This window comes from Zootoca vivipara, chromosome 2 (genome assembly GCF_965207765.1).
Source record: "Zootoca vivipara chromosome 2, rZooViv2.hap1.1, whole genome shotgun sequence".
Taxonomy (NCBI): domain Eukaryota; kingdom Metazoa; phylum Chordata; class Lepidosauria; order Squamata; family Lacertidae; genus Zootoca; species Zootoca vivipara.
The window spans coordinates 80,358,403-80,373,827 of NC_142584.1; the positions used below are offsets into that span (position 1 = coordinate 80,358,403).

General features: G+C 42.8%; 1 protein-coding gene across 2 annotated transcripts in view; it reads right to left on the reverse strand.

The window, feature by feature from the left end:
- The window catches only part of IL17RD (interleukin 17 receptor D), a 52,022-nt gene extending 39,759 nt beyond the window's left edge, over positions 1-12,263 (reverse strand). For both annotated transcript variants that reach the window (XM_060271423.2, XM_035106370.3), the window contains exon 1: positions 12,044-12,263. In XM_060271423.2, coding sequence (XP_060127406.2) covers positions 12,044-12,184 — 141 coding nt within the window. In that variant the 5' untranslated portion in view covers positions 12,185-12,263. The remainder of the gene's footprint in view (positions 1-12,043) is intronic.
- Positions 12,264-15,425: the final 3,162 nt, after the last annotated feature.

The window sequence follows — 15,425 nt, forward strand, 5'->3', positions numbered from 1 at the left end:
CAAAGTTGTTATTCTTGCCAATTAACCTCCTGGTTTCCTTTTACCAGAAATACATTGTCATACTCACCAAAATTAGGAATTTTGCAAATAATTAATTTATATTTAATTACTATCTGTACATAAAACCTCCTGTTAATACAGTGGTACCTCGGTTTACGAATTTATTCCATTCTGGAAGTCCGTTCTTAATCCAAAACCATTCTTAAATCGAGACGCACTTTCCCTAATGAGGTCTCCTGCCGCCGGTGCCCTTCCACCGTTCAGCTTCCATTCTTAGACCGAGGTAAAGTTTGCAAACCGGGACACTACTTTCGGTTTTGCGGAGTTCGTAAACCAAATAGTTTGTAAACAGGGCTGTTCTTAAACCAAGATACTACTGTAATTCTAACTATAAAAAAACTTTCATCCAGACCTTGCTATTTGCAAGTAGCAAATGAAAATAAAGAAATGAGAGAGCTAGGAAAATTGGAGGCCATGGCCATAGAATTTACAGGATGAAGTGCTTCCAACTATGCTAACTGGTGCTATGCCATTAACATGAGGTTACAAGCTTCACCTTTACAGATGGGACAACATGTACCAGAATGTGACATGAGCAGGACTAACTTCCAAATGTTTCAGTGGTACCCATTTACAAGGCAGAGCCTCAATTCTCCGGCACTCGTCTTAAGTAAATCACTGCAGATTTTAGCCTTATTTTGACAGGGGAAAGGAGGTGAGGGTTTAGCACGCACCAGATTTGCTGTTCTTCAGGATTTCAACTTCCTCCAACATTTCTCTAAAAGTTAAAAACTTTGACTGACACCACAGGTGCATCAACTCTAGTTCACAAAACAATATATAAGGCCAAGTTTGCACATCATGCTAAGCTGAACCATGGCTTAGCACAAACATGCAAACACTGCGTCCCTGCAGAGACACTGCGGCTACTGCACTCCTCCCATAAGTCTTCCTGTTGCTGTGTGGCCATGAGTTAAGCTACGGCTTGACCTAGTGTGTCACTTGAACATGGTTTCTCTTGCTCCAGACAAACCATGAATTGCAAACAACATTTGTTTGTGAGCAGTGAAGGTCCAAATCCAGAATAAGAGAATTTTAATCTCTTTGTCATTCAGTCTTCTGTAGTGACACATGAAAAGCTTCTCTGTGGCAAGGAGGACGAAGGGTGCTAAAAGGTGGCCCAATCTCTAACGTTAACCCATCCCGCCAGTTACTGATATAAGGAACAAACAGCCAGGGGCCAACTCACAGGAAGATTCCTTTAGCAATGCAGCAAGGGTCAAATGTTTCATAAGGCAATGCAGACCCAAGACAATATGGGACACTCTTGCTGGTCCCAAGCACTCCATCATTCCATCTTGATTTGGGCCTGAAAGGCCAAGGGAAGTTGTGGGTGCATGTAAGGTAAGCCATAAGCAAGCACAATTTATGACATTGCACAACATTAATGCTCATCATAGGGCAAGTCAGCAAAGGCATCAGTATTATTTTCCTATTTCCCTGTTTTGTAGAACTTGAGCAACGAGAGGCAGCCTTAACTCTGGTTTTAAACCAGCAAATCTTTAAAGCACTGAATAGAAACACTAACCTATCACAAAAATACGTTGCATACAGCAAAAATTCTGAAAGGAAGAGGAAAACAAGGAACACACACATGTCCAATATCACAAAGGTGGAATGAACATAGTTATTCATACCTATTAAAACTGCTGGATAATACAGGGGTTTTAGCCTTTCATTCAGTTTGTGGCTTTGATTCTTGCATTTACTGCTAACAGCCATAAAGAGAAAGTTCTGTCTTTGCAGCTCATTCTTTAGCAAACTGAATGTTCCATTTAAAAACTCTGCATGACATTTCACAGCTAGTGGTCCTTACTCAGAAAGTCAATGGCATGATTAGTGAATTAATCTTAGAAATGCAACTATTTGGAGATACCTAAGCTGTACCCTCTGGTATTATCCTGAACTTATGAATAAAAGATAGGAGGGTTTTTGTTTCTGCTGTTGTTCTGCAACACCACACATTAAGAGCTTGTCACCTGTTAAGGGACAGAGTTTACTGACACTTTAACCTCTTTTTTGTGATTTACACTTTATTTTGGTCAGGAGTTGGAGTGTAAGTGTAATGACGGCTAAGTAATTACAGAACATTAACTCCTCAAGCATAAACCCAGGATCATATTAATGGAGAGGGACGTGTGACAAAGTTTCTTTACATACATACGTATATATAATTGAATGTATGATTGCACTACTAACTGACAAGGTTTATGTTGTACTTTTGCAACTCTTTACTATAGGTCTAAAAATTAGTAAGATTTCCTTGGTTGTGACAAGTGCACCAGTGCATTTTGGGGCTGCAAAACAAAAACAAGAGTGCTGGTATTTTGGAATGCCCCTTAACTCCACATCAATAGCATACCAGACAAAAGAGTATTTGTTACAGGATAGATACTGTGTTGATGGAGATGCTACATTTGAGATGAGATGCAAAGCAAAGATTCTTACTTGCCATTATTAAAGGTTCTTTGGATGTTTCTGCAACTTTAGCAGACCTTGCTGAAATTTCACTTGCAAAATGAACCTGGAGTCTAATGAAATTCCCACTGGACTGATGATGCATCCTTTATTTCCAATTAAAATAATCGATGTACTTCTAGAATGCATTATTTGCAACACATTGTGCATGGTGGCATTTAGTAAGTGGTTGGAAGTTTTCCTGGTTGCAAAAAATGGCATGCATTCTAACCAACAAACACTTGGATTTCATGGCAAAAAGAACCACAAAGAGACCTGTGGCATCTTAAAGACCAGCAGATTTATTATGACATAAAGTTTGTGGACTAGAGCTTATAGAGCTTATGCCACAATAAATCTGCCGGTCTTTGAAGCTGCCACAATCTTCTTCGTTGTTTTTGCTGCTGCAGACTAACTTAGCTACCTGTCTGAAAATGCTAGGAAGATGGGACCACAGGAATTGTACCACGAGAAACGATATTGAAAAAAGCTATGCTACCGGTAGATGACACAGTAAACATCAGTTAAACTTAGGTGGCATGCAAACACACCTGCATAAACAGCTTGAGCACTGTAGTTTAAATGCAGCATCTACATCCCCTGTCACATACCATGAAGCACCACACTACCCCTTCTCTAATAACCCCATCTCCTATATACACCAAGCAGCACTATTTTAAAATTTCACCTCTACAATTAATTTGGCAGCATTCAGGTGGACATGAGCAGTGGCCAAGCTATTCCAATCCAGATACTGCCTTGGCTGTCACACTAGACAAAGCAGAGGTCACTTGGGACTTCTAATGACAAAGCGGCATACCTGTTCTTTCAGAGAAGTGAGAATGGGAACCACCTGCCCACAGAGCCTCTGTCTTCTCAGGCTTCAAACTCAGTTAACTGGCTGCTCATCCAGTCCACCACTGCATTCAGACTCTGGTCTAGGGTTTGCATAGCTATTATGGAGTTATAGAGAAGTAGAGGTGCATGTCACTGGCACACTGGTGACACCATGCTCCAAATTTCCCAATGATCATTCCCAATGGCTTCTTGCAGATGTGTGTGTGTGTGTGTGTGTGTGTGCTACTTTCCACCCACTCCAATCTTCTCAGACCAGCTTTTTCCATGCTTAATATGACACAGGCTCTATTATTATTTTCTAGCATTTATATCCGACCTTTCTTCAATAATGGAACACTATAACATCATGTTTGGGCGGACAAGAGACGGGGAACTCGGTTGCAAAGTTGCCCCCTGCTGAAAGCAGCCTTGAAATCTCCACCCATCAATCACTGTTGATCAGCAGGGGCCCAAAGCATAGGATAGAGCTCTCTGCAATCGCTGTGTGGTGCTTTGAAGTCCCAACTATCATCACCTGATGTCACTGTGATGTTAGGTAATTGACAGGTGAGTTACCTCATCCACCTGTCAGTTTGGCCTGTGAGGAATAGGACAGATTCCTCACCCTGGTCTACGTTGACTGGCAGTAGCTCTTCAGAGTTTCTAACAGGCGTAATGACATCAAGCTTCAAACCCACTGAACCCTCAGGGGCCACATACTAGTGTTGTGTGTGGACAAAAGTGGGTGTGCCCTCTCACACTCTTTCATGCACCTTCTCGCATGCATACAAGCACATACAAGCTCACAGCTCCACTCCTCAACTGATCCACACAGATCAGCAAAAGACGAGGTTTAATCCCCTTTTTAAATCAAATTATTGCTTGGATTACTGCAAAGGGGACAATTTGCCATCTCCGTTTGGGCGCGGAACTCTACCTACCTCAATGCTGTGCCTACATTTTTCTTTTTGCAGCTAACAAAATTGGTGGGAAGCTTGGGGTCCAGAACAGGCCCTAAAGTGGGGGATACTCACCCCCCCTTTTAGAGCATTTCCAGAATGTGCTCAGGCTTAAACTCTTACAACCCTGTAGCAGGAGGGATTTCCATATTTGGAAGACTCCATCATGAGCACCACTCTTTATGCAAAGCATAACTGGGCACACAAGGGAAGAGGCACTTTACTACAATGCACAGAAGGTATCAACCCTTATTTCAGTCTTGCTTAAGACCAATTATAGCTTGGACATTCATAGGTGAATCACTATATTGACTATTTTATCATTTTAAGGCCACTCAAACGTCTTAAAGGGGGGGGGGTTTAAAAAAACAACCCTCAACTGACTACTACATAAATTACCAAACCAGTATAGTTTAGTAATCCTTTAGGATTAAAGTATTAGAAATCTGGGAGTTTAACAGTAAGATCCAGCATTTCAGAATGGAGAGTACTATTAATTAGAACTCACAGCTTGAGTGGAGCACATTTTAGAAGGAATTCTTATGAGGATCACCTTGAAAGCGTTTGATGCTGAAGAAACACCATAACTTTTTTTCCTTCACACAAAAGCAGCCATCAGCAGAGCACAACCAGATGTTACCTTCTCTTAGTTTCTGTAAACCTCCATGACCTCCTTCAAATTAAAAAAAGGCAATAGCACTTTTTTAAACCCGCAGGAGCTATCATTAGCGAAGCATTGTAAGGATTTTCATTAATTCATAGCCAGCCAACCAGGAATTTTCCCACAGCTACATACAAAAAAGTCAGGGAAGTCACTGAGTGCTTGGCTGGATCTGAATATGGTCAGGAGCAAGATCAGAAATATCTAGTCCCTCCCACTGGAGACAGAGAAGGGTTAGAAATTAAAACCCAAGACTGCCTGCTAAGATAATATGCTCTACCAAGTTTTGCTCCACCACTGAGTCCATTCATGGCAAACTACTCAATATACTTTTCATACTATTTAGAAGAGGCAATAGAGTGTTCAATGTTTAAAATATATATTTAAAATGAGAACAAAACCATGCAAAGATAATTAAATACCATTTTGTGCCTCAAACCCTTCTTACTAGAGATGAGTACTTGTTAGTCCATTTAATGGAAAAGTATTTTATAATGGGTGTGTATGTGCAGGAGACTAAATTCATTGTGACACAAACTGCAAGTTTTTTTAAAGCCTTTCAGTAAACATATAATTTTAAAAGAGAACCTACAATTCACAGCTTTTTTATTATTACTAGGAGCAGAGGTAAGGTGCAGAAGAGCAAACTTAATTCAGAAAAATTAAATCTAAACAGATTACTGGGAAAGTATTTGTTTTAACTGGAAACATTTTACAATCTTATAAACCCAGAATTAACTTATCTGTGCCTTTTACTGTGTAATGCTGGCTCCTCCTTGTAATCAAGGTGCAGAGATGCTTGGGCATGTTCACTATGCAGCTACCTACACGGAAAAGTAGTAAGAAAGACTGAAACTGTACTTTTCACTACAAACTCTTGTAGGCAAAGTGAAATAGTTATTAGTGAAAAATAAAACCAACTGCAATCTACAAGTGCAATTTAAAGGCCTAAATGCTTGGAAAAAAAGGAATCTGGGCAGGAAATGCCTGTCTCCAATACTACAGGAGGAAAACCTGGATAATACATTTAGGGGTTTAAGCAAGTCGCAGTCTATGCTTTCCACTGCTTCAGGCATTATAAGCTCCTGTGTGCATCATCAGCATACAGCTATACACGTGAAGCCCCTTGCCCAGTCATTTGTGCTTTATGTGCACATGTCAAGTGAGGGTCTGACCTACAAAGAGTGAAAATCAGGGATGGGGCTACTAAGCTCAACCCCTGCTCCTTGTTCCCATACTGTTATGTAAAGGGAACAAATAATGCCTGCATTGGGCTAATAATGTGTTGTAGAAGTGGCTTTCATAGCTCTGTCGCACTTGCACATTAGACGCATGCCAATGAGTTATGCAGAAATACCACTACATATATAAACCTGGATTCCCTCTCATCATCAGAGTGGTCAGACAGTCTAAGGGTCTTCCTTGGATGCTCTGCTCACTGCTCTGATCGTAAGTTGATGGCTAAGTGGTTTTCATGCTGTCTGAGCTATTCATATGCTATTCTCATTACTCTTTACTCTGTTCATATGCTGCAGAAGGGAAGGGCCTAGGGAAAAGGTTAGGCAAAGAGACCTGGACCAAGCAGAAGCCTAAAGCAGGAGAAGACACAAATGAGAAAGTGCCTAGGAAGAGAGGATTGGAAAATGGGGACAACATGGTCCAGCTTTGAGGCTGGCATGATGAAGAGCACTTTGAGCCCTTGAACTGTGCAATAAAAATGGTAAATATAAATAGGTGGTGATTATTACAAATTCCAATGACATGCAACGCAATTTACAGTACATCCGAATGTTAAAATATCCTTGCACATAATTATTTTCCAGCTCCTGGCCCTTACTATCTACTCAAAATCCAAATTAATATCTCACTATACTCGCCCTTGCCCCATTCAACAACTGATGCTAGAGTTTGTGGTAGCCTGGAAAACAGCCTAATACTATTCTACCACTGCTTTGGCTACCATCCCACAATTCAGCTTCCTGTCCTTAGCCTGGTCAGGAAGTAAATAACAGTTGTGGCAGTAGTAATGACAATACTTAACATTGGCATATCGCTTCCATGTATCTGAAAGTACATTTATCTGTTTGTAATCCTTACAACAACCCTATAAAGGAAGTCAGTATTATTTCCCATATTACTGATACTAGGACTGAGAATGATAGAGGCAGGCTCATTACAAACTTACACTTTTTAAGTTCATGGCTGAAGCCAGATGTGAAGCAGTCACTTATCCTTCACACCACACTAGGCAAAAAGCTTGCAACATCCTAGTCAATGGTTTACTGAACTGTAGGGGGGGGGGAAATCCACCCCAAACCTAGGAGGGACAAGGTTTTATTTATTGCATTTACGGTAGATCCCACCTTTTTCTCTTGAGCAAAGGAACTCAAGATGGCATACCTGTATCTCCCACACCTAATTTAATCCCCCAACCACCTTATGAGGTAGGCTAGGCTGAGAATCAGGGACTTACTAGTTGCCTGAACCCATTGGAGGGGAGAGTGCTCTTCTGTTCATGCTCTGCTAGCTGGTTTCTCACAGGCATTTGATTGGCCACTGTGAGAACCGGGTGCTGGTCTAGGCGGCTATTGGCTATTTGCCTCCCACAGGCTATTCTTATGTTCTTATGACTGGCCCAAGGTCACCCAGTGAGCTTCATGGCTGAGTGGGGATTTGAACTGTGGCCTCCCAGGTCCAACACGACCACACTGGCTCCCTCTCAAGGGAAAAGGACAACAACAGTGATGACAAGACATCCCACTTTTTGTGGGATACCCACTGGCGGAGGGAGGGAGGGAGGGGAGAACACACCACCCTGGCACCATCGGGGAGGGGGGTACCATTGCGGCCGCCCCCCGGACACGCGCTGTGAACCCCCCGACTACGCCGGGCACCACGGCCCCTCATGCGACGTGCCACGCCCCCCAGGACAAGTGCCAGCCATGCCCCCGTCTGCTCTCCACCTCCCGGTACCGGAGCTTGCAGCTTCGCCACTGGGGATACCAAGTTATTGAACTTTTCCATCCTTCCCAGCAGATGGTTGTTGCTGCCGCAGTTGGTGTTCCTGATGCGGTGTTCTACAATTTGCTTACAGTAAAGAATAAATATATGTGCATCCATGGGAGCTATATCCCCAGCTGCAGTAAACATTAAACCATGTGATAGTAGAAATCGGTTTGCATGGCTTAAACCCCTAATTGGTTAATAGCATTAGTGAGTATTATAATTATTAGGGGCTCCCAAAATTTCACAAAATACATTTTTACCTAGAAACTAAAAAAAAATGTGTGTTTTTCCCCAGAGAGGATACACTAAAAAGTGATACAACTGATAAAATAATACACAACTCTTATTTTATTCTTCCAACTACAACATAATTGGTTGTATCCAATGCTGCCATTCTATTGTGTAACAGTCTTACCCTTGCACAATAGATGTTCTCCCTTCTGTTTTCTGCAGCTCCCTCGCACGTGCTCAAAATCTGCTCCAGAGAATGGAGGGCCCCTCTGGAGCAGTTTTTGAGGTGCATGGGGAGAGGAGAGGAGAGGTGAAGCCCACTGTGTGAGCGGAACTCTACTACCACAGCACTGGATACAACTCACTAGTATTAGTTTAAAGGACTTCATGCCTATTCCCCTTTGTACTTGACATAAATCAACCAAAAAAGTACATTATTTTTAGTTTTCAAATCCTGAAGAATTATTTTAGTCAATCACCAGTAATGTTTTAATCCTTGGTCATATTTATTATAATATAGTAAAATGTCCCTGTCATTGGCAAGCACTCCTTTTATGATTTGTTTATTTGAATGTTTATGATCTGCACTTCTATTAAAAAAATATCAAGGCAGCTTACAACATTTTAAAAAAATCAACCACTAAATATCTATAAAACATAATAAAATCAATCAATCAATCAATAGATACTGGTTTGTTAAGAATTCGTATTTTAAGAGGCTTGACAGGCATATGTCAGGAATGCTTTGATGGTGTTTCCTGCTAGGCAGGGGGTTGGACTAGATGGCCCTTGTGGTCTCTTCCAACTCTATGATTCTAAGATTCTATGATTCTAGCAGTTCGAAAGCACGTCAAAATGCAAGTAGATAAATAGGAACCGCTACAGCGGGAAGGTAAACAGCGTTTCCATGTGCTGCTCTGGTTTGCCAGAAGCGGCTTTGTCATGCTGGCCACATGACCTGGAAGCTATACGCCGGCTCCCTCGGCCAATAATGCGAGATGAGCGCGCAACCCCAGAGTCGGTCACGACTGGACCTAATGGTCAGGGGTCCCTTTACCTTTAAGAACAAAAGTGAGCAAGTTCACATCATTTAGACTAAGCTGCTGAAAATAGCAGCTAGTCTTTATTAAAATGCCTTCATAATTTCCCCCCACAGCTTTAATTAGCCAATAGTTATAATACAGCATAATCCTTTGAATGCCTACTTAGAAGTAAGTCTCACCAAATTCAAGGAGGGGGCTTCTTATTTCTTAAATATGCATAGACACACTTTCTAAAATCCCACTGACCTCAGTTATTCTCCACCACACCAAAAAATGCGCCCCCCCCCCCCCGCATCAGATATTCCCCCCTTAGGTATTATAGTAAGTTATGCACAACATTAAATTATATAAGTATAAATTTGAAAAGCATGCTTATTATGATATCAAAATACTGGTGCTCTCACACTCTGAATGCTACTTGCTATTCCATAATTAGCCTGCGAATATTTATACTCTTATTAAATATTACCATCTGTGATGTTTCCCAGAGCACTCTGTGGAACTTAACTTCTGAATAAACAAACTTAAGGTTGAATTACAAACTACCAACAGATAATTGACTAAAGAAACATCACAGTCCTCAACCTGAGAACATTTGTGCAAGTCAATGAGCCTATTTTTGTTTTCCCATCTTAACAAGGCAGGAAAAAAATTGTACCCATCTTTCATTTCTACGATAACTCATTATAAATAAGCTACACTAAGAATATCTGTCTGAATGGGATGCAATTACTTCAGGGCTTGTGCCTTTTCAATCAGTCAGTGTCCCTGCAGTGTTTAGAGTGGCAGAGGGGAAGTGGCCTGTGGTTAAACAGAGGAAATACCAAGGAATTTTAATAGAGCAAATAGTCTTTTTACTTCCTACAGGGTAGCACTTCAAAGGCAGCCTTGCCCCAGAGCAGACAATGTGTTACAGGGGCCATCAGTCATTTAATAGTATGTCAGGTCTATTCAAAACTTACATACAGCCCAAGATACACAAACAGGTCTTATCCTGCAGTTAATGCTTGTGAAAAGCTCTCTGTGTGTAGTCCCTAAAACTCCCCCCCCCAGAATAAAAACTGCAGGATCCTGGTCTGTATACATTTTACATTATCTGAGATAAATGTATTCCAGTAAGTGATTGGCATACAGATTAAAGTTCCCAGTGTTTAAAAGCAAGTTACAACCTTAAGTTTGTTCTAACAGTACAAAACGTGTCAGATTCCCCCCCCCCATATCATAAATCTATAAAAGGCTGCATTAAAAAATAAGGTTTAAATGAATGTTTTTTTCTTGCCTCAGTTTTATCATAAAATTCACTTCCTGTCAGATCACTGAATATCCATTACAAACAAACCAAAATCAGTCAAGCATTATGGCCTTTAAAAAGCTAGTGCTGTTGTTGACCTACAGAACCAGATGTATGTGCAGCTTTAAAATATGCAAATCAAATATCACTTTTGTTATTGTGAAACACTAAACCGAAGCAGCAGCTGAATGTATTTTCCTACAGGACCTATCAGTTAACAAAATTCAAGATGCAAATAATATGCCCATTGGAGAGTTAAGTTCTTTGCAAACGTTTGGCTTCTTTTCCCCCCTTTTTCTAAAGTATTTTTTTGTGTGGACACTTGCCCTTTCCTGTAAGCACACATACAACTACTCCCTACAAATTCTACCAGTTTTTGGTTTTTTGTTGTGGTTGCTGTTAACTTTTCCCCTCACTCAGTGTTATGATCTGAATCCAAGGAAATCTCTGTGACAGTCTAACAAAAAAGGGGAGGCAATGAAAGTCACTCATGCCCTTCCACAAGCGTTCATCTGGAATCTTTAATAAGGCTGAAAATGGAAGGGGGAGAGAGAAAAATCCCCAAAAAGCGTTGCAGAAATCCTCTTTTCTTTCCAGAAATAAAACAAATCACACTCAGGAAACCTATGGGGGGGGGGGTGGAAGGGAGAGAAAACTTCGCAACTTAGCAAAAGCTGCTAACAGGGACAAAAGGTAAAGCCCTAAAACACTCTTTTATCACCTTACAAGCACACCCATTCCCCCGCTTCCCCTTCGGTCTAATGACTAGGCCTGTAGCCAAACCAGCCTCCGATCATTAAAATAACAAAGCCCAAGCGATCGCCTTTTATCCCTTCTCTCCCAGGGCAGGTCTAGTTAAGGAGGGGGGAGGAAGGCGGACGGCATAAAAGACCTGTTGAGTGACTTCCCACTTGTTGGCTTCTCCCCTCGGCCGCCCTCCCTCCTCCTCCCCCGAGTTCCTTTGGTGAGAAAATCCAGCCAACCTCCGCCACCACCGAGCCATCCCCGCAGTTGCAGAAATGCCAACGCTTCAAAGCACCGGCCGCATAAGAAGAGTGGGCGAGAGAGAGAGAGAGAGGTGTGATTGTGTGTGTGTGTGTGTGCGAGAGAGAGAGAGAGAGAGAGAGAGAAAGTACACAGTGGCAGAGAAAGAGAGAGAGGGTTGGAACTGCTGCCCCCGTTGCATCAATGTCTCCCGCTGCCCTTTGCTGCGAGGTTGCACTGCACGCTGCTGCCCGTGCAACAGTCCAGACGCGCCACCTGCAAGCTCGTCGGCACGCGGAGCTCCAGGGCTTCCCTCGCCCACCCCGCGAGGCATCCGCTTCCTGACAGACCTCTTGGCACCTCTTCCCCCAAGTTCTGCTAACTCGTTCAAAAAGGGAGAGGAAGGAAAGGGGAATGCCTGCTCAAGTCACCTCACCGCCGACGCGTAAAAAAGAAGCAAAACACAAAAGAGTCTCTCTTTCTTTCTTTCTTTCGTTTGTTCTCTCTCTCTTACCTTCCAGCCACAAGCATCTCCCGCTGGCCCCTTCCTGCCTCCGCTGCCGCTGGTCCCTCCTGCGGACACGGCCAGCTTCGGGCCGTCGAAGCAGGCAGTGAGGGAGAAGAAAAAGGAGCAGAACTTCAGCCAAGGTGCCATCGTCTGCCTTGCAGCTGCTGCAGCGCCCGGAGCCCCGAATGAGTTGCTCCAGAAGCAACTTCAGGTTGGAGAAGGATAAGGAGGGGAGGGAAAGGGGAATGACGCGCATGCGCGCAGCAGCGCACCGAGACATATGTCTATACAGTTAGCGCTCTCTCTCTCTTTTCTCCTTTGCCCCCACCCCTACCTTGCCAAGGATACGATGGGGGGAGGGGCTGGACAACCACTACCATGTGTCTAGGTGCAGAGGTCAATTGTCCGCCCCTTTCTCTCTCTGTGTATGTGTGTTTCCCCCACCCCGGCCTTCTAGGGCTTTATTATTTAATTTGCAACATCTGAGATGCAGTAAAATGAAGTGAGACCGTTTCTTTCCTTCCTCTGCCCTTGCATCAAAGGGAGAAGGGGAAGTTGTTCAAGAAGAAAAGAAAAGAAGCCCCCCCCCCTCAAACACACACACAATCCAGAAAGTTGAAAAAAGTGGGAGGTTTGGATCTTGACAAAGAACACCAAATGATTCACTCCTGGGGTGTTTACATGTCCAGAAGTACCAGCGCTCATAATCCACAAATAGGGAGTTTGGAGTGAATAGCGAAAGTTGTAGAAATGCTTGTTTCCCCCTCTTTCATTGCTTGCCATGGAACTGGAAGAAGAATCATCTGACCCATAAACCCATGTCCTTGGAAGGATTCCAGGGTTTTCCTGTTAAAAGGAATTTCACCAAGTCCAGGGTTTGCTGCTAGAGGCAGTTAGGTTCAGAAGCTGATGCACCGTCCTAGGCATTATTTTTACACACACACACACACACCGATATTGCAACCCCTTCAAATGATGAAAGGGGAAAAAACTTTTAAAAGACCCTCACTTCAGGCATAGGTTTGTTGCACTGAGGCACAGTGGCCAATATCACCTATTAAGCTTCACATTTGAGTAGGGTTGAGTCTCCTATTTTGACACTACGGTATAAACCACTGGTTTCCCATGAGATATGTTCTGGCAGATAATTACTGGCAACTGTACCTTTGGGCTAGCAGGACATTCCTATAAAAACTTCAGCCCTACTGAATCACATCAAAGGTCTGGCTAGCCTAGAGCAGCATCCTGTTTCCCACAGTGGCCAGTCAGGTAGGAAGGTAGGCAGGTACCTTATCCCAGCTCAGACCACAGGTCCATCTAGTTCAGACTTTCTCAACCTAGGGTCCTTAGATCCTGTTGAACTACAACTTCCAGTCTCCCTGACCACTGACCCTGCTCTCTAGGAATGATGGGAGTTGTAGCCCAACAACACATGGGAACCCAAGGTTGAGAAAGGCTGGTCTACATTGAGTTGCAGTGGCTCTCCAGGGTTTCAGGCAGGAATTGTGGCAACAATAGCTCAGCCATGCCGTGCACGAATAAACACTATTGTTTGTCTCTCCTGAACATGCAACCCTTCACCTTCATCAAATGACACCAGATATCCTTTATCCACACTATGCATAAGTTTATACACCTTTATCATGCCCCTCTGACTTAGATTTTTTATCCAAGCAAAAAAGCCCCAAATATCATAACCTTTTCTCATAGGGGAGTTGTTCCAGCCCCTTGATCCTTTCCATTGCCAATTTTTGCACCTTTCCCAGCTCTACAATATCCTTTTTTAAGGATTGGCGATCAGGACAGGACACAGTATTCCAGAAGTGGTAAGATCTTATATTTCTATTAAAAACATTATCACATTGACAGATTTATTTTCAGTCGCTAACATTTTCATTCAGTGTTGGCCCTATTCAGTGTTGGCCCCTTCTCCTGGTTAGAACTGCCAGTTCAGATCCCATTATATGAGCCTGAGACCAAACCACAATTGCCATTTGAATGCCCATTTACCAAGACTGAGGAGATCCTCGTGGATACTCTGTACATCTCTCCATCATAGCTGCCAAGTTATCCCTTTTTTTAAGGGATTTTCCCTTATGCTGAATAGGCTTCCTCGTGAGAAAAGGGAAAACTTGGCAGCTATGCTCTCCATTGCAGCAGCAGTCCAATTATTCCTCCTCTCTGCTTCCTGCCTCTAATACCTACCTTACTGCTGCTTGTCATCCATGCCGGCGCCTCCTGTATATTGCAGTATACATTAGCCCTACTGAGGCATTAACTGGTGTAATGGATAGACATGTGTTCAAAGTGCTTGTGGGACTAAATCTTTAGCCCTGGCCCCTTCATTGCATGGCCATATAGGCCATGTGTTCAGTGTAATACTCTCTCCTTTGGATGCCTCCCTGATTTCATTCTCCATTACAGGATCTCCCTTGGTCAAGGGGCAATGGTACAGTCCAGTGCTAAATTATTGTACATTCATGGCCTGGTATTGCTAACCACAGCAATCCCATAGAGGAAGATCTGTCCCTTCTGAGACTTACAGTGGTACCTCGGTTTATGAACACAATTGGTTCCGGAAGTCTGTTCATAAACTGAAGCGTTCATAAACTGAAGCGAACTTTCCCATTGAAAGTAATGGAAAGTGGATTAATCTGTTCCAGATAGTCCGCGGAGTACTTAAACTGAAGTGTTCATAAACTGAAGCGAACTTTCCCATTGAAAGTAATGGAAAGTGAATTAATCTGTTCCAGATGGGTCCGCAGCGTTCGTAAACCGAAAATTCGTAAACCGAGGTGTTCATAAACCGAGGTTCCACTGTATCTAGTTTATTTGACTCTATGTTCTCTTTGACATACAGAAAAGGGGGCTTTCCGAATTCCTCCAGGTTGCCTTTCAGTGTTCACAAGTGAGACTAGCATATTTTGTCACTATAGATTAATTCTGGTAGCTGCCACCGCCTTATCCATTCATACCAAACCAGATCAGCAGCCGCCAGATGTAAAGCTGACATAGCCTTTAGACACAGTTATTTAAATCTAATTTAGGTGGCGTTTCAAACTACTGTCAATCCTTCCTCTATGTTGTATCAAGCAATGTTTTTGAACGTTTGACAATGCTGCTAAATGGAAGAGCTGTGAATAAGAGAGGGGCAAAGAATCAGCTAAACAAAAAAGGACTTATTTAGGCCAAGAGAGCATAGCTTCAGGCAAGAAGGAAGTAGCATTCTCACTAATGCATGTGCAGTACAATCATGCCTATGCATGTTTACTCAGAAGTAAGTTTGATGGTGTTCAGTGGAGGAGTTTATTCCATAGAAAGCATGCTTGGGTTTGCATGAGTATTAAATGCTGGAGATAGAGATGGAAAGCTGTGGAATTCCTTTCAT